The sequence below is a fragment of the Haplochromis burtoni genome, unplaced genomic scaffold (assembly GCF_018398535.1).
Source record: "Haplochromis burtoni strain Fernald_Lab_line unplaced genomic scaffold, NCSU_Asbu1 Contig_119, whole genome shotgun sequence".
Lineage (NCBI taxonomy): Eukaryota > Metazoa > Chordata > Actinopteri > Cichliformes > Cichlidae > Haplochromis > Haplochromis burtoni.
Window position 1 is genome coordinate 722,734 of NW_024582480.1, and position 25,339 is coordinate 748,072.

The 25,339-nt window shown below is 38.2% G+C and overlaps 1 protein-coding gene across 5 annotated transcripts in view; it reads left to right on the plus strand.

Annotated features, from left to right (window-relative positions):
• slc4a11 (solute carrier family 4 member 11) overlaps positions 1 to 25,339 on the plus strand; it is a 101,967-nt gene that overhangs the window by 27,180 nt on the left and 49,448 nt on the right. For 2 of the 5 annotated variants that reach the window (XM_014335950.2, XM_014335952.2), the window contains exon 1: positions 3,742 to 3,990. The exons of the other annotated variants lie outside the window; for them this stretch is intronic. In XM_014335950.2, coding sequence (XP_014191436.1) covers positions 3,954 to 3,990 — 37 coding nt within the window. In that variant the 5' untranslated portion in view covers positions 3,742 to 3,953. Of the gene's footprint in view, positions 1 to 3,741; positions 3,991 to 25,339 lie in introns of those variants that run through there. 5 annotated transcript variants of the gene reach the window in all.

Genomic DNA, 25,339 nt, shown 5'->3' on the forward strand with positions numbered 1-25,339 from the left:
TAAAGTCCGGACTTAAATCATGTTGGGGTGATTTGGCATGACCACAAAAAGGCTGTTCATGCTGAAACCTTCCAAAGTGGCTAAAATAAAACAATTCTGCAAAGGAAAATGGGTCAAAATTCCTCCCTATTGATGTGAAAGACTCATTGCCAATCATCACAAATACTTTGTGGCTCATGCTGGTACATTGGGTCATGTAAGTTTGGATAGCTTTTTTCCCCTCCATTAATAAATGTAACTATTTAAAAATGGTATTTTGGATTTACTCAGGTTATCTTTGTCTGATATTAAAATTTGTTTCATTGGAAACATGCAAGTGTAACAAAATGGTAAAAAACTGATAAATCAGGAAGAGGGCAAGTCTTCATAGTGCTGTAAGTACCAAACACTACCAGCTTATTTTTATGTACTGTAGGCTTTCATTTATATACTCTTACTGATAACCAAAAATAGGCATGTAAGGTAGCTGTGCACATTGATGTTTAAGTAGAATACACATGTCTTTACACCTGTGCTACACGGGTTTGGTGAGAACACGAATTATCCTCTGGGGAGAAAGGGCTCTGGCTCACAAAGTGATGCATTTGCCCTAACTGTGTGTAACAGTTCTTATGCAAAACAGACCCATTGGCCATACCACACATAGGGATGTTGTACTTGCAGACTTATGCAAATGAATGACCTTTCAAAGAACATTTACATCAGGGTAAGAATTCTTATTTTTTTTATTATTATTATTCAGTAGTTTCTGTCAGATTAATAAAATTAAAATGAAGTTAAATGGTTTTTTTCCTTGTACCTATTTTTTTCCTTATTAAAAATCCTAGTTTTAATAAGCATTGTTACATTTGTTACAATGATAAGTTTGCAGGGATGAAAAGAGACTTTGAACAAGACTTTCAATTCAGTTCATTTGCTCATTAAATTATTAAAAAAAAATTCTTTTTCTGTTTCATGTTATGTGCATTCATTCTGTTACCTGCCATACATTTGTATATAGTGAAAAAGCAATAGTGTAAGCTTAAAAATCAATACATGTGAGATTAGCACAACTAAACAGTTTACCTCAATTAGGGTGGATATGTGAACGATGACATCCAATGAAGTCAATCGTTTTTTAACCTGCTGTATTCCATGTGACACCCCACATAGTAAGGAGGTCTGGCCCGGATCTGGTATCAAGTCGGCACTGCTGGCTGACTTCTGGCATGATAAGACATGTACCAGATATGGGCCAGGCCTGGCATAGGTGGCACTGTTTATGTGATGGCATGCCACATCTGGCTCGATTGTGGTTTGGTTCATGTGGCCCAGGCCCATAGAAAACAGGTCTGGCCCGGATCTGGCATCAAGCTGGCACTTCTGACTGACTGGTGTCATGGCAGGGTGTATGTCAACCAGATGTGTGCCAGGTCTGACAATGATGGTACTATTTATGTTCCTATTTTAGTTAGAAGACCCAAATGCCATGTTGTAATACTATAAAACTTTTGCATGTTCTGCCACATGTTGTTAATACATGGTTTGATTAAGGTAGGTTTAGCAGAGGTAATCCACACATGGGCCAGCACAGGACCACCAGTGCCTGCAACTGGCCTTGTGCTCGCCCATGTGTGGGCCACATCTGGCAAACCAGATCTGGGCGACCAAAGGGCCATCATTCTTTGCAGTATGTAGGCCATGTGTAAGCACATTGTGTGGGCCAGATCCGGGCCATACCAATTTTGCTATGTGGGTACATGTGATTATCGATAGTCCTTATTTGTTTCACTGTGACTTTAGCTTGAGTCCTATGAGCAAGAAGTTGTCCTGTCTCTTGGAGGCTGTACTTAACCGAGGCAGCAGCCTCATCGAAATCAATGTATGTTTAGTTTTTTTTGTTTGGTTGGGTTTTTTTGTAAGTAGTAGGATTTTATCTTGCAAGATCAGCTGTATGCAACTTGTGATGACAATCTCATGAGTGAAAACAACTCATAAAAAGAAAGGAATGAGCTTGGTTGATTGCCTTTTAAATTGAAATGTGCAAGCACGTCTTCAGTTTGTGTTCTTTAAATAAAAAACTTGATTAAATTTGCATATTTTTAGTTTTTGCATTATAGTATCTACAGCTGAACAGGGATCTGAAAGGTCACATACTCTTAGCAGGAGCTTGTTTTCTGGACAAAGATGATGGCTGCTGAATGAAGAGGTGTGAACACAAATCTGGTCCCAGGCTCTGTCTTTTTATCTAGTCACAAGCACCTAGTTTTTGTTCTTCAGTTGTTTTATCACAATTGCTTTCTTCTTCTGACTCCCAATATCGTCACATCTGTGCCATCATGTTTCTTTCATACCAAGGCAAAATTAATTGTGAGTCAAATATGATCAGGGTAGCAACTGAGATTGTCAACTATAGAAGAAAATGCTAAAACACAGTGCAGCTACTTATTGAAAACATGCAAAGACAGAGATGGGCATGACATGCATCCATTTCTTTCATAAAGCCCAACTATTAAAGTAAAAACTTTAAGGGATGCAGTTTATACAAATAAAGAGAATCATTTGCAAATCTGTATGGTGATTCTTTTATTTTATTTTATTTTTTTAATGTATTTTCATTATTTTTGTAACTACCTCAGTACATTTGCATGTGATCAGATATGTTAAAAATCGTAATATGCATTCAGCTTTGCAAGCTGATATTGGTAAATGAAAACACAAATAGAAGATATATAAATATGGTGTCTGAATAGTATTTTGTTTCAAAACATGGAAAATATATACAAATTATTAGTTAGAACTCAGCTTGACCTTTAAAAGGCTGTCTTTACATATGTTTTTTTTTTTTTTTTAGGTTCAGAATGACCAGGATACCTTTTCCTTACCTGGCTTTACTTACACTAGCATCAGCTAATGCATTAAACACTATGTGACCAATCACAAAATAAAAAATATCAACAACAGAACAGAATATTTTACCAGATCATAAAACTATAATATTATAAAAAAGACTGAGAGGTTAAAGACATGGTCTAAAAGTATTGGAAATGCAAATCATTTTGATTTATTTTTCATTTATTTGTACCTCTTTCCAGTAGCAGAGCACTTTATTTTCAGGTGTTTTAGTAAGAGAAGATCCTGTAATTACAGTTGGACTTAATTTATTATGAAAATAATATTTCGCATTGGGGGGGAAAAGTTAAATTGTATTGTTTCTATATGCTTTTAATTATATGTCTTGGAAGGAAAACTGAAACAGGCAAAAAGCGGTTTTAGCATGTTGAAAGAGAGATTTATAAATGTGGGTTCTGGTGGGCAAATACAGTCATTCCCCATAGATACTAGTGTCTGTATAGCTATAGTTGATTTTAATATACTTTATTGTTAGTGAAAAACTGAGGAAATCAAATATAGCTGCAAGCTTTAATACTGGCTTGTTTATCAAAATGATCACACAGCAAAAATGCATGATGGTTTTGTTGCATCACTGTTCCACTGTTGGTTTAATAACACCAGCCACTGTGAGTGAACATGCATACGTCAGTGTGAAGCAATATCTCACATTCATTATGAAACTAGTTTGGGAATTTTAAGCTCTGTGAAAGTGTAGGGACAAATGGCTGACAAGATGGCTTGTTGCGTGTTATTGTTAAGAGAACTGTGCTGAGGAGGTGTGTCCTGATGTTGGGTTTGCCTTGCAGCATGATGCCCTGCCATACGCTGCTGACTGGTGGGCCTGGTGTAAAGCAGTAAAGGAGAAGGCACTAGGACCCAGACAAGTGAGTGAGTAGGCAGGCAGAGTGGGGCTGAGTCACTGCATGTGTCTGAGAGGCAGTCAGAAACAGAGCAGAGCAAGGGAGCAGAGGTGATCTCACACTCATCAGCACAGGATAACACAACCATGATGGGTTGACTTGGGGGGAGGGGGGGCGGTTGGAGAGAGGAAGTGTGCATTCGCCACCACTTGCTCAGCTATGGAGACCAACAAAGTTCTTCATTTTGTGCCTTCGGGTAAGTGGATCAAAGCTCCGAAAGCTGCTTCTCAGCTGTGCACGACACATCGTTCACTGGGAGAACCTTGGGGTTCCCTACCTAGTGAAACCTGAGAACCCCTTGTGCAAAACATGTGCAGCCCACTTCCACCTCTGCTCTGAGGGATGGCAGATGTTTTTGTGCATGTGCTCTACTGTACATACTTGTTTTCGTGTTTGCCCTTTCTGTGTACTTAGGAATGTGGCAATGTTCCACTTGTGACAGAAATCTAATTTTTTATTTTCTTCTGAGGGGAGGAGGGGTTTTGGAAGACAGATCGCAGATGTTGTTGGGTTTTTTTTTTCCTTTTTGTATTGGTATGCATTTGTGGGGGGTTTTCTGTCTTGTTTATGTCTGGTATGCGGCACAAGAGGTTCCTGTGTCGTATATTATCAGTTAAGGAACTGAACCTTGAGAAACAATCACATTGCAAACCCACCCATAGAAAGCCAGTGTACCTGTCGAGCATGTACAGAAGGCATGCAGAGGAAACCTGGGATCACAATGCACTTTCTCAGTGTTGCACTGGTGGGGCTCATGAATGTAAGACTGTGTGCATTTGCATTCATGTGTGCGTGTGTGCATGGATCCATGTGTAGTGCCTGTATGTGTTTTTCTTTCTCTTTTTTTGCCTCTTGAAATGCGTGTTTATGTGTGTGAGATAAAGAATGACAGATTAGTGTTGGTGACAGCCACAGGAGAGCAGCGAGTTCTCTCCTCACTGAAAGTCCTCTGAGAGTCCATAGCCCATTTGGAGGTGTGATGCGGCTGCCGCTTCACTTTCATTTTGTCTGGGAAGACGGAGCAGGATGCTGTGTGTGTGTGTGTGTGTGTGTGTGTGTGTGTGTGTGTGTGTTAGAGAGAGAGAATAGGATGTTTTGAGGATAATACAAGTGGGGGAATCTGTGTGTTAGCGTGTATATCAGTGTGTTTTTGTTTGTAGTCTACAGTATTTTGTAAGAATGCATTTATATAGCTGTGTTGTTTTTGTTTGTTTTGTTTTTTTGGGAGGGGCGCTCATTTTTGTGTTTTTCACAGTTCAGATGTGTTTTGTGTCTACATATGTGTTTGTGCGTACACGAGTGAACATGTTTTTTGCACACTAACTACATCCCTGAGTATGTGCTGGGGTGTGATGGACACTGCTGTGGCTTGTCCTCTAAAAAATAATTTGCATCCATTTGCCTGGGAGCTGATTAGAGGCAGAGAGGGCAGATTTGATTCTTACAGCAGAACAATTTGGTGGTGTGAACATAAAGGTATTCAAAAGATTTCTTACTAGGGAGAGGGAGAGGTTTTTAAAAATTGCTGGTATTAATAGGAGAAAGTCTGCTATAGTAATGGCTTATCGGAAATTACTTTTGTGTTTGTGTGTTGTGTAATGTAACCTTGGCTTTAACAGCAGATTTTAATAAAACAAAACCTCTCTAAACATAACTGTACATTTATGAAAAATTTGGTAGCATTATTGATCTCTGTCGGGAATCAAAAATGCTGTCAAAAAGGTACATGTTCAGAAATCTGACAGCAGATATTTAGCTCCACCGGTGACTCAACAATTACCTTTCCAGAGGATTTTTCTTTCTTGCTTTCAACACTCACTTTACTGCCCTCTGTATTTTTGAATAAAGCAGAGCAAGCTGTTCCATGCAGCAAAACTCAGCATACTTAACAGGAACATGGAGTCCAAAATAATGTTCGTCTGAAGCTGACTGCAGACCTTTATATTGCTTTTGTCTTATATGAGCATTAACAAAGCTCTATTGCTGCGTAGTTTGGGGTAAGCACCCAGATTGTGTCATTATCAGTGGCAAACTGCTGACAGTTGAAAAAGAACAGCTATATAAAAGAGTTCAGAAATTAATTTTTACTTTATGGAGTAGTAAATTACCACAGACAGTCCAAATGTAATTGCACAGTGTGGACATATTGCAGTGGGTTTCAATACTGAGGCATAGTTTAACCTCACTGGTTTTTGTTCCCTGTTCATCACACGCTAGCAAATTCCTGCAGCTTGTAGGAGTGCAGTCTAACAGCATACAGAATGGTGCAATGATGACGGATATGATGGTGATATAAATTGAAATGTATTATAGTTGTTTTTTTAGTTTTAAATTTGTGCAGGAATACTTTGATTTAAACAAAAAGAACAGCAGTTGAAAAGTATTTTTATTAAAAGGTATTTTGTAGACTTTTTTTCAGTTAATAATTTGGTCCATGACCAATACAGTGGTTGAGACAACCCAACATGCTACTCTTCAAGCAAAAGCAATATGCATGCAGTATGCAAGTTCCATTCAAAATCATCCTCTTTGTTTCTTATGTGACTTTTGGAATACAAAATAAATGTTTTTGTTAGTAAATTACAAGCATCATTTCAGCCAGCGCAAGCTTAAAATATGTTGGCGTAATTTAGAACAGAAGCTCAGCATATTTGCATTAGGATAAATTAAGTACATCATTAATATGTGACTTGTTATGAATGAATAAAAACATTGCAGTTGATTTGCAAAACAAATTATTAAGACCTGTAAGTCCAGCCTTCACAGGGAAATGCTCATGTCTGCTGTGTTTTTAAACAGTTCATTTTAACACAAATAACCGTGACTTAAAACTCAACCTCGAGTCAAGCTGGTAGCGTGTCGATCTTCAGGTGGGACAGAGTCAGATAATCAGTGTTGCATCCGTGACCTGCAGTGCCAGAAGATATCAGCATGGAGGACACACAGTGGATGTGTGAATTAGTAGTTCGACCATGTGGAAGTGGAGGTGTGTGGGGAAGAAGATGGATGACGTGTTCCTGTGTGCATGCGTGCGTGTTTGTGCTGTAGATGTGACAGTGATCTCTGATCAGTATTCACCGCTGGCAACAGATCTCAGAAGCTCCAGCTTCTGAGCACAGCCATCTGGGCAGAGGAGAAACACACATTGACACACACATACAAATTATTATACAGTACCACACATACAAATACTAATACGCACAAGCACTGAAATGTCACAAAAACACGTCCTTGCAAGACACGACAAGACAGCCACACATGCAGCGCTGTCACACATAGGCATCGTTTGAAAATTCACGCACGCTCTGTGTATTTGCACACACTAAAGTACACTCACATACCAGTTATGTCAGATAATGTTCACGCACTCCACATAATTATAAATACAATTCATCTTATCTACATGCATCTACATACATTTGTTAGTTTATACACACACACACACACACACACACACACACACACACACACACACACACACACACACACACACACACACACACACACGTATATGCACTCCTTTTACATGCATGTTAAATTCCATAAAATATGCAGGCACGTTTGCAGAATTGTACAATGGGTAGGTGTGCATTTTTGGGGGAAGAGGATGATATTTTTTATTTATACTAAAATATATACATCACTGTTGGTCAGCTGTCTTCAGGTGTTGTATTCTAATATCTATTGTCATTTCTTAATCTTTGTCCTTGACAAATTACCTTACACTCTTTGTAATTTCAAAGACTAATAAAAGCTAAATATTAAAAACAAAAATCAAAATGAAATGGAAATAATATATAACTGGAAAATGGAAAGCTAAAAAACTGTTTGCCATTAAAAGTAGTATTAAGAAAGCTAAGAGAACTTCACTGCTGACATTTACTATACTTAGATTGAGATTAGAAAATGCTATAATGGATATTTTTGCAGTTGGGAAACAATCAGGGAAAAATGAATGACTTTAAAATCCGTATTGCAGATTTTATATTTTCTTGCAATTTTAATCTGTGTGGCTTTTGTGAGTTTTTTTTTTTTATTCTTTATTTTTTTAACAAAGCTTGCTATTTTCAGACCAACATTACAAAATGAGATGTGGTACCAGGTGTGGCCTAGCACCTTACTGCGTTTTCAAATTAATCAGGTGCACCTCACACCTCTTGGCCATTACATTTTCTACAGCATAATGGGTATTAAATTAAATACTAAATACCCATTTAAACTAGATCTTGTGGTTTAAAAAAGGCAAAAAAGAAAAGTTGAAACAAAACAGAATTTAGTGGTATCCACCAACAAGACCAATGGTCTAGCTTGCAATAATTTTTTAACAGTGAGGCAACACTGATGATGTAATTTTACCTTGACTTGCCTTTGTGGAAGTGTTTAACAGCAACCGACCAAATTCTTCTTTTGTTGTTGTTTTTTCTTTTCTTTTAATTAATTTTGCTATACTATATGTTAGAGCTGCACGATTAATCGTTAGAAAATCGCGATCTCGATTCATACTTATGTGCGATCTCATTTCCAAATGACAACGATTTAAAGACGACGACGACTGTACCGCATTTTGATCCGGGACGTAATCTGCATGAAAACAAGCGCTCACTCTTCCTGCTCAACAAATGACAACGGCGGAGCCTTATACCACGTGATACAGAAGCTGTGCCGTGTGATGCTAAAATTAGCAGGGAAAAAACAACGGAGAGCACGTCAGGGATGACGAGAGAGTGACAGGAGAAAATCCGTCCCGGTCAACCACCCAAACATTAATAACGGGAACCTTATACAGCGCTTCCCTATACCCGTCGAACTCCCGCAGGCACAAAGAAATTACGGAGGCTATTACTTATCAGCTGACCAAAGATATGGCTCCCATCAACACTGTGCAAAACGAGGGATTTAGGAAAATGATCAACACCCTAGACAAACGCTACACAGTGCCGTCCCGCAACTATTTTTCTATTGTTGCACTACCTGCTCTATACACGCAGTGTCGAGCAACGGTGGAGATGGAATTTCAAGCAGTACAACATTTTGTGGCAACAACAAAACGTGAGACATTTGTTGTTTTTATGTTTATTTATTGTTTTTATGTTCAGTCTCAACTGTTACGAAGTTGATGTGCATTTAATAAGTGCAATAAATATTTATACTGGAAAAGAAAATCTTGAGAGAATCGTGATCTCAATTCTAAGCAAAAGAAATCGTGATTCTCATTTTATGCAAAATCGTGCAGCCCTACTGTATGTAGCAAAACCCTCTGATAGCCTTCTTTGAATTTTGTCCTTTAAGGTCAGGACTAAGCTAAGTTATAGGACGTATATTTTCAAATGTGGACTTAAGGTCTAAGGAGCAGAACATATTGATACTTTAACACAAGCTCTGTTGCATTCCTTTTAACATCTAAATTAAATTACTCACTTTAGTGATGTCGTTAGCCAAACATCAGTTCACTAAATTGGATTACGAGACCTGAAAAGGACAAATAAAACACTCAAGTACTCGTATATATCTTAAAAGCGTCGAGCCAAACAGTAGTGAATAAAGCAACCTTACTATGCTTGTTAACAAAATCTAGTCTATTATTCCAGCCCTCACCTCCACAAATCAAAATATAAGCAGTCAGATATGATAAGATATGATCATTTACTATCATTTTTCAAATATATATAAATAAATATATCAAATATAAAGAATCTGAGTCAAATTGAGATTTTTGACTGATACTTTGAAGCTTTGAATTTCGTTATGTTTTTTTTTTATAGTAGGCACAACATGCTACATGAACTAAATCTAGTCTGCTAGCTTGTAAATTCCACATTAGGGAGGACCTTAATGTGGTATTTACAAGCTATTTAGGCAGCTGTGTCTATTAGCTTCATTAGCACTGTACAAGAAAAGCCCTGTAGTCCCAACATGGTATTTTTCATGTTACGATTGCAGATCTTTTAATTTCACATGTCCTCACTGCTTTATAGCAGCCCAGATGTGGAAGTATGAAAAAGATCTCTAAAGAGTTTTTTCAATGTTCAGATAAAAATGGGTGTAAATACTAGTGTGCTGCATATCAAGTGAAGCTGAATCTACTTATACCATTTGGAGATATTTTTAACCCTGATTATAAAGGCGGGAAGTCTCGCAGGCGTTGGCAATTATGGGGAAGTCTCATTTTATTCTCAAAAATGGATGTAAAGCCCTTGTTTCTCTTCTCAAGTATTCTTTGTTTTTAGTAGCAGATTGTATGTTTGGATTCATGATGATGTATAAGTGGCTTTCAGAGAGTGAAAGTCAAAGATGATATTAACGGCTCTTTAGTGCAGATTTGATCCACTTTTAACACAGAGGGCATGACTTAATCTCATTCAAAACACAATAGATGCTTTTAACTCGGAGCCAGTTGTCAGCTGCCATCATCTCCCACATATTTGTATAGAGCCGTTTCTTTTTTTTAATTTCGAAAATAGAAAAAACAGAACTGGCAGTCTCCTCCCATCTTTGGTGTTGGTGCTGACAGTCTTCAGACTGTACACACATACACGGAAAACAGAGGATTAGTCCACATGTCATAACGCAGACAATCTAACAGTTTTCAGACTAACAGATAATCGATATCCAGGCCAAGACCTCTTGTCCCAAGTGCTGGTCTTTGTTTAGAGTCGGGCAAGAATGCAGATACACGCTAGCAAAATGCAACAACATTCTGGCCAAAGCTTTTTTTCATTTTTCATTTCCCTGCATGTAGTCAAACATGATTAGTTAACACTACTCATACTGTTACAACTAATAATAGTATGAGTAATAACAGTATGACTTCAGGAACAAACCCTTCTGGTACCGCTGCCTGCACATTCTGCATATGCAGAGATATTTTCAGGTTATAAACACAGGAAGCAGTACTGAGCACGGCCGAGGCATTTATTTCAGTTCCCATTTATTATCACTTTTGTATATTCAACCAAGACGGCACAGGCTCCGCAGCACAGAACAGCTTGTACTGTGCAGTGTATTTTCTCCTTTGCAGTGAATTTAATTTAAAACCAGCAAACAAAACTGAACCAACTTGTAGAAATGCTGCTATACTGCGCCTCCCCTCCTCTTGATATGTACACCCCTTCTCCAACAAAGACATCTTGGAATAATTACTAAAGATACCCATGTTGATGAATTCCTGAACATTGATTGTAAACCTTCCCTTTTGATGTGAGTGAGCAAAAACATCAGCATGCTAAAAAGTAGCATTATATACGCAAAGCTGTATTGTAGGCTTGCATGGAAGCTAGATTGAATGTTTATTTTCACTGTATTATAATTTGAATGATACCCATACATGTGCACACACACAAGCGCATGTCCTGTCATGTATGACCCACACAGCTGAGACGGGATGTATAGAGAACTGCAGAAATAGGTTGCGTCACGATGAGTACTGCAGATAGTTTCCTCCTTCCTGTTCATGCTGAGGTTAGTTGTGCCATGCTGCTGTTTGCATACAGCTGTTAAATGCAGAGATTACACTTGGAATTCTTTTGCACACTTCCTTCACCCTGTGTCTAATGTCCTTTTTGTCCTTGCCGCATGCAACCGTATAAGTCATAAAGGCCGGGTGCTGCAGCACCAAAATTGCGTCGTTATTTTTGCACATATAGTATCTAGAAAGCTGGATCTGCCTAAGCTGTAAGTAAACTTGGACAGTTACTTAATGGCAAGCACCTGTTCAGAGACGTATAGAAGCATAACAAGAAAATGAGAAGAGCAAAAGGTCTCACAGCATTGCAATGAAGAAAGCTAAAGAAATAAAACATACAGAGGACTACACAAACCCAATCTACAGTGAGTGTCAGATGGAGGATTAAGCGAGATGGCTAGAAGTGAGTAATGGCATAAAAAATATTGAGGAGAACAATGCGGATCCAAGGTTGCATAATTTAAATTCTGTCAATGTGTTGCAGGATGCAATTGAGCTAAGCAAAGAGACAGCTAGTGAGCAGAACAGGGCAGGCCACTGACACTGCTCAGGTTAGTGGTTTGATTCTCACCGGGGGGGTGAACGGACAGCTTTAAAGGCTTATTTAATTAAAACAGCCATTCAATTTTACACTTTACCCACTAAAATGCTAAGTGTATGTTAATTGTAGGTAAAAAATCCTAAATATAATATTATTTCACACAATACTGTGTAAACATGAAGAGACTTGATGCAAGTAAACTGAAAGCATGTTTCATATATAATATAATGGACTTTTTCTCTTTTGCTGCTTCACGTTGATTAAGTCTGAAACTGTCAGAGTAGTTCCGTCGGGGAACACCACAAATGAAAGGCAATGAGATATGCTGTCGGATAGTGGGCAGGCTTGAGCAGCCTACATGGCTGTGTGGAGAACAGCAGACTTGAAAGGGAGATGGTGGCCTGGCTTTAATCGAGCCAGAGGAAGAAGGGAATGTGCAAGCAATTAGCAGGAATCCCCGAGCACTGGCCTTTTTTTTTTTTTTTTTTCTCATTCCCCCCTTCTATGAAAATAGAGGCAGCCAATTTCTGTAGCGAGTGGTTGGCTGGTGTGTGTGTGTGTGTTTGTTTATATATTGGAATTACATCCTCAGTCACTAACTTGCTCATTCACTGCCTGGCTTCCTATAAACACACACAGGGTGTCTGTGCTGCAGCACCTGAGCTTAATCCTATACCAGGAAATCAGGTGAAAATGCAGAGAAGAAAGAAAAGGAGAAAGAAAGATGTGAAAATGGAAAATGAGATGTAGCAACAAATGGTGGATGGACAGAAAGAGGAAACGAGGTGAAATAATGATGAAATGGTGGAGAGGTTTAGACTGTAGATTCTTCCTGTGCCTAACCTCAGTCACGATGTCTTGTTCTGCCACGCCGCAGAGTACGTGAACCCACACCAGCCAGCTCACTGTAACCATCAATCCCTCTCTGGTGAAAAGACCAGAGGATTACACAGCTTTTCGGTCCACAGACCTTACACCAAGAGTTAAATATTCAATTCGTGTGTGTGTGTGTGTGTGTGTGTGTGTGTGTGTGTGTGTGTGTGTGTGTGTGTGTGTGTGTGTGTGTGTAAACTCAATTACTACTACTAATTATTCAAAATAAATTTAATTGAGTTTTCATTTGCAAAATTGTATTTTGTTGTTGCTAGCATCGTCAGGTTATTTTCTTTATTTCTAAACACAGGAAATGTTTCTTGAACATCTTGTTTTGCTGCAAATCAGCCTGAAGTAACTCTGCTTTCAACATATTCTTTTGCTAAATTTACATGTGAACAAATGGTACTCAAGGCGAGTCACTTATACACACACATACACAAAATGAAAACACCTGTAGATTCCCCAAAGCAAAAAGACAATTTATAGATGTTAATTTATTAATGTGAAAAGGTGCTGAAACAGATACATATAAAGACACACACGCATCAAGAGCATATGGCTGAGTGCACCCACGCACACTGCTGTCCAGCATCAACACAGTCACAGTCCACCTGCTTGCCAGACAGCTTGGCTGTAGCGAGCCTCGCAGTCAAGGGTCTGTTGTGACATCATCAACGTCAGACAAGAGCCTGAGGACACAGCTGTCTGCAGCTATTTAGAAAAGTATAACTTGATGTGAAGAAATCTGGATCTAGAGCTGCAAGAAGATACAGAAAGAAGTCTTCAAACTTAAGTGTGATAGTTGTGATTTTTTTTTTTTCCGATCACTTGTCAGTGTAGCAACTGAAATGCCTTTGAATCTATTTATTTATTTATTTAGAGCAGCATGACTTGGTAAAACACAACAGAGAGAGCTTGATGGAAACATGAAGACCATTATATCCTTCAGTTTGAATAACGAGATTTCTACCAATCTCTTTCAAGGAAACCAAAAGAAAAAATAGATTTTTTTTTTCTTCTGATGTGACTCATTGTATTTCAAGGTCCATTGGACAAAAACATCAAATAATGTGATTTATCCAGGATACCACCTGGACAGCTGTGCAGTAGAAGCTTGCTGAATCAGTACTGGTAAACACGTAATTATGAAATCTCCTCCATAATATATATGTGGTGACATTCAGTCTAAAGATTGACTTAGATCCTTACATTTTTTTGTGTTGTATTACTGGTAATAAGTTTAATATAACACAGAAAACCTTAAACTGTAGAAGCTCCAACTATTTATCCCCCACCGGGATAAATATTCAGATTTTGAAAATTCATTGAAAATTGCAACCTTACATATACAGTAAATGCATTCCCTCTGGAAAGATTTTATTGACTCGGTTTGTGGCTCCTGCGTGGGAAAACTGCATGAAGGCTTTTGTTGACGAGTGAAGCTGACAGCTGAGTGGAATATTGCACTCACAGTGTGAGTGTGTGAATCTGGTGAGAGACCAGAGAGGACCTGTCCTGATGGAGCTGGGATTGAACTTGACTGTGACCTTGTAAAGTTGCGAGGAGTTTAATTATCAAGCCAAATCATGTTTCTTCACATATTACGTCACACAAATGACATTTGGTTTGAATCTTCTCTATGCCTTGTAGTTGTCTTAAATGGCTCTGTGTTTACTGCAGCCGCTTATACTCCTTGTAGAATGCTGCGGTGGCTTCTCGCATTTCTAAATTAGCCACTGAAACTGCAGTTTGCTGTCAAAGACCACCATTTGAAATAGAATGATGGTGTTTGAATGAGCACACTAGTGCTGTACTCTTAGGCTCTGCCATATGCAAAGTTGACTGACTGCTTTCAGCCCTTTGTTTCAATGGGGTCATCTATAGTCTATATAAGAAACATATGGGAGTTGTAGAATAGTAGATTGAGAAAGTTCATAAGTGAAATTTCAAAGAATGTCATGAAACTGTTCCCTGTGTTACTAAAATAAAAGTCTACCTGACAACTAAGGGCTCATATTGAAATGAACTTCACCTTAATGAAATAAAGAGATACATCAACGTTTATGCTTCCAGTATGGTTTAAAAATACAAAATGCATCATTGTGCTTTCTTACCTGCATGCCACCACTTCTCTTGGAAAGCAAAATGCCAGCATATACAGGAAATTATCATTTACAATGTGTGTGTGAAAAGTCTGCTGGCTTAAGTTTTATTTAATTTGTTGCAAAATTTAAAAACAGAGAGGCTAAATGTTGGCATGTTGTTTAAAATGTGTATATGATCAAGCTTGTTTGCCCGGAGCAGAGCGTCGGGAGGAATTCCCTCTCTGCCTGGGCTCTCTCAGCGACCACAGATCCAGTGGACGGGTGCCAGAAGAGCCTGTGGGCACAATTAGCCAACAAAAGGCCCGGCCTCCTCTCCTGTGCTGGCCCAGACCTCGTAGATTCCCATATTAACGCAGCAGGAGCTCCTTTTAATCTCTTGCCCTCTTCACTTAAGACTTTCAGCCTCACCTCTCCTGTAAATTCCAGGGTTGTCCCTCCTGGGGGTTCTGGCATTTGTTTTGCATGTACCTGCAGCACACAGCTGTACAATATATCAACCTACATGTAGAGGAATGTTAGCTCAGTTTATATGGACAAAAGGGTTGCCTCAGTTTATAGACACATAAAGGGTCGTATAAGTTGACTTCCTCTTGTCTTGAAGCATTTTGAATTCACATCAAGACAGGAATAAAGGCTGCATCTGTACCAGATTAGAATAATGAGTGATCCTTACCTATAAAGTCATGCACAACTGTGCGGAGAATGCATCAGTCCCTTGCAGTTGATTAAATACCTGTAGCCAACATATGGAGGCATCTTAAGATGTGTTTGTATCTCCTTCCTTTTAGTGGTGCACTGCCTACCTTCTCCCTGCTAGAGAAATAATGTATTTCTGACATTGAGTAGCCAGCCTGTTGCCCCTCAGTATGTCACTATTGTGCACATGTAAATATAATGAAATATGAGTGAACTAAAACAGTTGGGGCATGAATTGAGTGAGTATAAATGGAACAAAGTAAATGTGAAGCGGTAATGATGTTATGTAAAATTGCAGACTTGAACTTATCTCTCATGAAATGTTAATTCAACTTTTCAAGCTTTGGGGATTGCTTCATATTAGTATTTGTCCTGCTGCTGGTACTTCTTTTAAAAGGGGATTAATGGTAATGGGCATTATTTAAGCTCCACCCGACTTCACCTGCTGATACTTTTCTTACTAACAATATATTCATCCTGCTTTAGCCTCTTTTAGATTGTGTCACGCTTCAGTAGAATGGCACTTGTGACTCGGGTTAAAGGGGGGAAAAAAAGAAAAGAAATTACACAAACCTGTTCCCTCAGGGTTTTTTTTTTCTTCTTTTGCTTTGGTTTGCACACCAACCACCCAGGAAATTGTAAACCTATAGCATATAGTTGCAATATTTTTCTTGCCCAATTGTTTTTTGAGCAAAGAGCATTTGCAGCTCTTCTTGGAGAATTCTCAGTAGGCTTTGTTTACTGAAACAAGCTTTGTTCTCTCTGTGAGTTTGTCATGCCTGGTAGGGAAGAGCTGGGTTTCCCGCAGTTTTCAGCTGCAATGGTGCTCTGTGACTTGATAAGAGAAGTGGTAGATCTTACTAACTGTGTGCACATGCATATAGCCACAGGGGTTCATCTTAGAACATGGAAATTATAAAGTCATCTCGTGAATTTACCTTAAGAAATTTTTTGTCCTGGAAAGAATGGTGGGAAGTTACGTTCCTTTCACTTTTTTCTCCTTAAAAACCAGATCAAAAAAAGAGAATTCAAAGAAGTAGTAAAGGTCGGCTGGTGTTTTGATTTAAAACCCACAGGGATATTTGTTGTTCTGGTGATAAAAATCATAAGAGGATCGCAAGTAAAAAAATTTTCCCTGCTGAAACCCCCTCTGTCTGTCTCTGTCAGACAGCTGTTACTTTGTCAGTCGTCCTCAATCTGATGCTAACCCACAATCGCAAAGGCAACAAGCAGCTGCCTGCCATCTTTTTTTTCTTCCCTTTTTTTTTTTTTTTTTAGATAGCTAGTATCAGTCCAATGTCTCGGTTTATCAGAGAGAGAGAGCTTGTCATTTGACATATAAGACGTTATATCGAGTGTCAAGCAGAGCAGATGTTGCCTCGCTTGTGGGTTTGTGACATGTAAACTCAGCTGACTGACAGATATTTCCCTCATGTGTATGCTGGGCAATGATGAAAGCACTGACTCTAAACAAGACACTCGCATACACAAACAAATGCACATGCAGCAGATCAATGAAAGTGATGAGGCGTATGTGTGATACTGTGCTAACCAGATCTGACTTCCTGCTTGCAAGTCGACAGCTTCCTGATTTCTGAAGAATGTTATCAGGCTTTTTTTTTTTTTTTTTTTTTTTAAATGTTTCTCTTCCTGTGAGAGTGGTTTTGAAAGTCACTTCTGTTTAAGCACTGTTTGTATATATTTAATGCACACTAACACTAATTATAAATGTGGCCATACTGAAAATAGTATTTTAAACAGCAGTTTGGGCTTGTGGAAATTAGGTCTGTTTCTGTGCATTTTTGTGTTCTGGTAACAGTTTTGATGCTTTGATGAAAAGATAAACTTGCAAAACAAAAACATGCATTCATATTATGTTCCAGATCTCTATATACACTGTGCAGAGGGCAATAGTATTCAAATCCTCTCACCTTAATATGTATCATGTTGATGTGTATAGACTAAATAAAAATATGCATGAAGTCTCAGTAAATGGAGACGTAATATGTATTCATGCATAGCAACAGCAATTTTAATAACATAAGCTGACATTTTGAGTTTAAGTTAAAAAAAATAAATAAAAACGCCCCATGCACTAGTATTCAGCTCCCAACCTCAGCACTCCTGAAGCACCTTTTTACCTCCATAGACCTTGATTGACCTCTAATGAGCGCTTTTTGGTAAGACAAGCTTCAGACGTCTCTCTTGTGAAGTCTTTGCCTTTTGTTCCCTTCCAAAAGCTTCCATCTTATTGAAGTTGATGGCTTCCGTGCTGCAAATGCTCTCCTTAAATCCCACCAAAGATGTTCTTTGGGATCGAAATCTGCAGCCTAAGAAGGCTGCTCCAGGCTATTCTTATGCCAGACAAACCAGTGATCCATGTGGCCAAACAGTTCCTGTTTTGTTTTGTCACTCTGCAAAACTGTCTCCTATCACCCAGCAAGCATTTCAGAATTTCTTCTGATATATCACCGCCGACCCTTGTTTTGCTTCTCGGTCAGGAGTGGGATGTATTAAGTAACCCACGAATGCCTTATTTGTTAACTGATCTTAGTGTGCTGAGCACCGACGCATTTGTTTCAGACTTATCAAGGTTATCAGTTAGACATGTTTTTCTACATTGTCCTCACAAATCTACACTTGTTCAGAACAGTTCTTGCTGTTTGTATCTGCTGTGGTATTTTCTAGGAAGGTCTTTGGTGTCTTGTTATACTCTCTACCTTTTTGGTGAAATGAAACTCTTTACTCTTTTCACTCTCGACTACAAAACAAACAGCACTTTTTCACCAGCTACATGCTTAATTTTCTCTTGATATACCTTCTCATCATATAGAGTAGTTTTATTATTCATTTTCATAAGTAATGTAATTTTTGGAAAGAAGGAATATTTTCATGTTAATATCAACATTTGATATACAAAGCTCAAAGTTAAGACACATCTGCTATAATTGTTGTTCTAGAGCTTATATTTTGTCAGTGACTGGCACTCAGTACCATAGAACCACCAAATACACATACAGACACCTCCATTTTTTTTTTCTTCATGCCTGTATAATACTAACCAGGCCTGTGTTGCTTTTTTAAAGTCTTTATTCTGTATTTAGTGATGATGGGAACAAAATTCTACGTGGATACAGAATTTGTTAAACAAACATTATATGTGAGACACGTAAGACCCGGAAATGGAGAGCATAACGTTGCATTTGCAGAGAAAAGATTAAATGAACATAATAAATCGTTGTGTGACGAAGTTTCTTTTAGGTTGGCTCACCTTTTAAGGAGGAGATGGGGTGCATAAACTATGATCATTATAGTAAGAAGTTGTGTACATATAATAATTTACTATGTATTGTTGTTCTGTAGTGGTATACAGTTCAGTTCAGTTTCATTCATTCTGCACCACATCACAACAACCTGTGTTTTATACTTCAGGGTAAAGTCCCCAACAATCAGGCCACCCCCTATGAGCAACCACTTAGTGGCAGTGGGAAGGACTACTCCTTTTTGACAGGAAGAAACCTCTGGCACAACCAGCCATCTGCCGCCACCAGTTTGGGGGGGGTGGGGGAATTGAGCCTGTTTAGGTTTCAGATCAGCCTCAGTCTCTAAAATATCCCTAAATATATTTAGCATTTTTATTTTTAAGACATCACATGTTAGACATTTCATGATTATGAAACTAATGTTGTTTATGAAAGTGCAAAATGAGGAAGTCATACGTGGAATCGGGCAGTGAATGAACCTGCTGCATCTTTTCATCTTTTTTTCAGTGACCTTTACTTATCGGTCTGAGTTGACACAAATTAAATATATCACTTTCATGTTCTTTGACAATAAAATAACCTTTATGACGACTAATAAACCTGTCCCTAAAGGACCACTGGCTCTAAATCAGTTGCATCTGACAGCACATGTGTGTCTTCAGCTCATGATAACAAATAATTCAAATTTATAGATTAGTTGTAGATGGCCTTAGTGCTACTAATTTCAACTATAATATATTGCAGGGTTTTCTGCCAGACACTGCATAAAAATATAAATCAACAAAGGCTGTGCAAATCATTTTACCCCTATGTCTAACTGAATAATTCCCTATTTTAAAAATTCACATAGAAAAGAGACATCATTCTTTCTGTTTTTCAGAAGTAAAGATGAGTGGGTGCTGGAGAAATATGCAACAATTTAAAATTGCAAAGAAATAATTTTGTCATCTGCTTTACATAATATTATTAAGAGTGCAGGAATTCAGATAACTTCCTCTAAATAAGAGTCTGAAAACAGGATTGAATATCCATGATCTTTAGGGCCTCAGACAGTACTAAAACACTTCTGTATGTAATCACTGCATGGGCTCGGAGAGACTCTTAAAAACAAATTTGTTGGTGCATCCATGCATGCAAGGTAAAGCACTACTACAATGCATAGACAGTGTTGGGGAGTAACGGAATACATGTGCCGGCGTTACGTATTTAAAATACAAAATATGAGTAACTGTATTCTGTCACAGTTACTGTTTAAAAAGGTGGTATTTAGAATACAGTTACTTTGTTGAAATGAAGGGATTACACGGCGGCCTTTTCCTGTTTCGTATGTTAGGCTATGCCCTCTCTATTTTTGATAATTCCACGCTGGAACAAAACACGCATTAAGAGACTAAATGCCTGCCGCTAGCAAAGTTGACCCAGACAGCAAAGTAAAGCTATTTTTCCGCTACGAGCCCGACACGGAACCCGACGTATTAGCCAGAGGCCCCTTTACTGCGGTTCGGAGCCGCGGACCTGTTTTATATATGTGTGGAATAGTTTTCTATACAAGATCGCTGCAAAAAGTGCAGCCTTACCTAATGTCCACCCTACTGTTACTCATTTTATATTAAGATTTAAAAATCTAGTTGGTGTTGGTATGGCGAGTATTCTTCAGTAATAGGAAAGAATCACACAGCAATAGTACATTCATATAATTGTAAAAAGCTTAATAATGTATTAAGTAATCCAAAGTATTCAGAATACATTACTCTCATTGAGTAACATAACAGAATACGTTACAAAATACATTTTGGGACATGTATTCTGTAAAGATTTAAAATTTTTCTGGTGTCATATTCAAATTGATCACATATCTGTCATCTTATTTCTCAGCTTTAGTTGTCTTTAACTGAAAATAATAAACATGAAAGTGTTTAAATTATTTTCTTATTACTGAGGTTTCATTTTTCTTTACATTTTACACAAGATTTCAGCTGTCTGGGGAAACAGGGTTATATTTGGATACAAAGCCCTCTATTTGATCATGAAGGGAAGTTTAGTGTCTCACAACAGAGAAATCTTCTTGGTGTATTTTCATTGATCTAGCAAAGCCGGCAACATGGATAACGTGCATTCCCTCCAATCCTTCTAAATCTCTTCCTGCATCTGTCAGTGCCAAACAGCTCAATACAAGCAGAGCACATGAATCTTCATGATGCTGCTCCTGATCACAACACTCAGAGTAAGACACAGTTCAGAGAAGCACAGCATCCACAGGAGGCTGGCATGATGTGACACATAAATAAAAGAGCAGTCAACAGAGCAACCCTCCAGGATACAGAAAAAAAAGATTTGGCTTTGTTCAGTAATTTTCTAAACATCTCTGTCTGTGCTGATATGCATTTCATGAATCGGTTTTGGTATAGATGGCCTTAGTGCTACTAATTTCAACTATAATATATTACAGGGTTTTCTGCTATTGATCATATTATTGGAGTGAAGCCAGACACTGCATAAAAATATAAACAAACCCCCTTGGCGTTCGTACTTGCGCTTCGCTGTTCCACTTGAACGACGTATTGTTGTTACGTCGTTAGTTAGCAATTAGCCTATAGCCTATCGTTCACTCAAAAGGTGTGATGGGTGCTTCAACTTACGAAAAGTTTTGACTTACGAAAGGAAGTCGGGAACGAATTAATTTCGTAAGTCGGGTTTCCATTTGTACAAAGTTGGGGGGGAAAAAAACACAAAAAATGCAAGAAACAAATCTAGGACTGAATGCCAAGTGAAACCATGAGAAGCACTAAGCTTCCAAGTAGGATGTATATCTTTCACCCTTTTAACCTCTAGGTATTATACATTGCTGTAGCCGGTCTTTAGTACACTGATGTCATTGTGCATAATTTAGAGATACAGTGATATCGGATGAATTTTCCCATTTTTATTTGACACCTATGACTTGTACTTACTCAGTTATGAGACTAACGTCACGTTTATATAAAAAGGCTTGTTGTTTTATGGCTAAAAGAAGGTTAATGAAGCCATAATGATAGTTACATTATCATCATCATTATCTTCATTATAGCTAGGAGAGAGACGCATGTGCGAAGACGAGTAAAAGAAAAATGATTTGGATCGGAGCAGATTATGACGCAGGAATACTAGCACCACCTCAGGCTGCTGAGCGGTGAGCATGTCTGTGTTTACAGGGTTTATTTTGCTGCACATGTAAAATGACTAAACAGTAGAAAAAATAACAGATGTCACAGTTAAGCTGAAATAAAGCTGGCTATGCAAAAATATAAAAGCTACATATTTCAGTGCATCCATGTTCGTCGTCTGCTATTCAAGATATGTTTGATGTAATAGCTGCAGATAAACGGGCTGCATGGGGATGATGCATATGTGTGTGTTGGGTACAAAGATGAGAAAAATAATGTTTGCATGACTGCCATAACAATCCAACACATACCCTGGAGTAGCAGAGGATAGTTCAGTAGCAGGATGTTGGTGAATTATGCCACATACATTTTTTTCTTTAGCACAAAAAACTCAGATGACAGAACTGATTTTTTCCCCCCTAATGCTTGAGGATAAAGTGTTAGAAAGAAAGCCTGGAGAATAAATACCACTAGGGTGTTTAGTTTTACAAACTTGCTTCTGCTGACTTCTTTTATGCATCAGAATGAAACACGACCAAAAATGTTCTGATAAGCAGACTTGTCACAACCAATTTTTCTTTTTTTTTTTTCTTGTGCAGTGACAGTTATCATAAGAAATCACAAAAATATCTTGCATTAGTAACCGATAGGTTTTAATCATGCAGGTTTTCTAAGGAAGTACAGGGAGCTAATTATTTTTTGTATTTTTTAGTTATGAAAAGTTATGGAAATGTGTAAATATCTTCTTAAAAAAACATTTTATGTGTATTACATTTATCATACAACCAGCTGCATGGCATAAATTTTGAAGCAGTATACAAGTGCAAGAGTAGCTTAGCATAACACAAATACTGGGTAGCTATCGCTGTGGCTCTGTCCGCATGTAAACAAGAATCTATATGCCTGCCAACACTTGAAAAGCAAATAACGATTATTAGAAAAGCAAAACATAAAAAAGGACAAGGTAGATTTAAGAGGGTGTATGTGCTAGCGACCAATGTATACAGCTGATATTCTTTCTTTCAGACATACAGAATATAATAAGATTTCCTTAACATTCGTTCTGTGTAATTGCTTACTTGCTTTTACGCTTTGCTTAGATCAGCTCATTGTTGTATTTCTGCACATATTTTGCCAACAGGGAAGTTGCAGAGTGCCTTCGGGTGGATAAATTATGCAGTTTCGACACTCATAACTTGGCTGAAGGGTGATTCTCCGGCGTCTTATTTACCTTTTTAAATTTTCATTTATCTGCCTTTATGAATGCCAATACCAGCATGACTATTGAAAATACAGACCCACTAGTTAATCTGTCAGATATACTGTGTCGGTGACTATTTCTTAGTAGGTGAAGCAAGATAGTTAGACACATGCTTTAAATGAAATAATTGAGATTCAAAGCTTTATCTGGTCAACTTGAGCCATGATTTCCAACCATTTACAGTACTGTGCAAAGGTTTTAGGCATGTGTGGAAAAAATGCTGTAAACAAAGAATGCTTCCAGAAATATAAATGATTGTTTATTGGCCCCAAATATATTCTGCAGCAGGACAATGACCCCAAACATACAGCCAAAGTCATTAGGAACTATCTTCAGCGTAAAGAAGAACAAGAAGTACTAGAAGTGATGGTATGGCCCCCACACATCATCGAGTGTGTCTGGGATTAATGAAGAGACAGAAAGATCTGAGGAAGCCTACATTCGCAGACGATCTGTGGTTGATTCCCCAAGATGTTTGGAACAACCCGGCAACAGAGTTCCTTCAAAACTGTGTGCAAATGTACCTAGAAGAAGGCAAAGGGTGGTCACACCGAATATTGATTTTATTCATTCCATTTCTCTTTTGTTCATTTGCTGCATTTTGTTGATTGTAAATAAAGGATTAACACTCCCATTTTTGAAAGCATTCTGTGTTTACAGCATTTTTTCCTCATCTGCCTAAAACTTCTGCACAGTACTGTAGCTTCACTGCACTTTTAAGGTAAAGTGGTCTTTTGTATGTTTTCAACAGGTAAAGGTTGGTTTAGAAACTATTTGAAATCATGAAAAAAAAAATCAACACAGCATTAACCACATCAGTCAAAGTGCAGGAGGTGAAATCTTAAGAAGATTGAATGTATGCATGTGTGGCAGACTGAGGCAGGAACCTGTATGGATTAAAAAAAGTTGATTGTTTTGAGGATAAATGAATCCCTGGGTCTTTTAACTCTGAAATTGTTTTGCTTTGTGTGTCCTATCCCAAGAGTGAAAGAGCATTTTGTGTAATTAAAGTTGCATGCTGTATTTGTATGCTAGATGTTGTCACATCAAAGAATCCTTTCCAGAAGAGAAAGCTGTTGTAAGTCTTTACTTCCCTCTTCTATGACAGTCGCCATGTTAAAAGAGGCACTCGGTTCTTGTATAATGATTTTTTTTGTCTGTGTGAAAGTGGTTGTGTATGTGCTTGTGCACATCTGTGAGTATTTGTGCAATTTCTTTCCCAGTGTGTGTCCCTTTGTCCAGGATGCTGTGATTTTTAGCAGTCAAATCAGAAAACTACCCGCGCGACGTGCCGTTGATCTGTGGTTATGGGATGAGTATGTAAACATGTTTGCTTAATGCTCAATAAGAGCCTCACTGAAGTCTGGTAGCATGGCAGGGCCACCTCTCTTCCTTCACAATGTCTCAATAACCTTCAAAGTATCCCTGCTCCATATCTCACTCTTTTTTTCTGCGCAATCCGCATGCTGCACACATCCACAGGGCCGCGTGACAAACACTCTGAAATGTTGTACTCTAAATTCCCTCAGTGCATTTGTAGTGGAGCTCTTCACCAGATTAAGTTTAATTCCAAAATGAGATATCCACCATTTTAAAAAAATGCTGCACACCACCAATGCAAAATGAGTGCTGGCCTGGAAGCGAAACTCAATGTGGATTATCGCTGAATGTATTAGAAAAGTCAAGACCTTTGCTGATGAAAGGATGTGCACTGCTCATAATCACTGCCTGTTAACATGTTTTAGATGTAATGAAGGAAGCCCTTGCGTTTTACTGATAATGTTTCTTCCTTAGGGGAACTCTTTGCCTTCTGGTTGAACTACATGGTCATCCAATTTATGCTCACTTTTAGTCTGATCATTGTCCTGCACTGAGTGGAAAATTTTGCTATCAAAATCTTATATTACAAGGTCTCATTGCAAGTTGATCTATGTACACAAGAAACAGAGATACACATGTTTGTGCTGATGAGGCAATTAAGTAATGGGAAAATAATGAAACTGATGTGTTATACAGGGGTTGAGTTTTTTGGGGTTGGAATTTTTTTTTTTTTTTTTTTTTTTTTTAATGACATTTTTGTCTGACAACTCGGTGACAGAGCAACAAAAAGTCTGCAACTGCAACTCTTGCCACACATTTCACAGCTCATCTTCTAGCATTTCCCCTTGATTATCAGTTTTGACAATATACAGCATTCC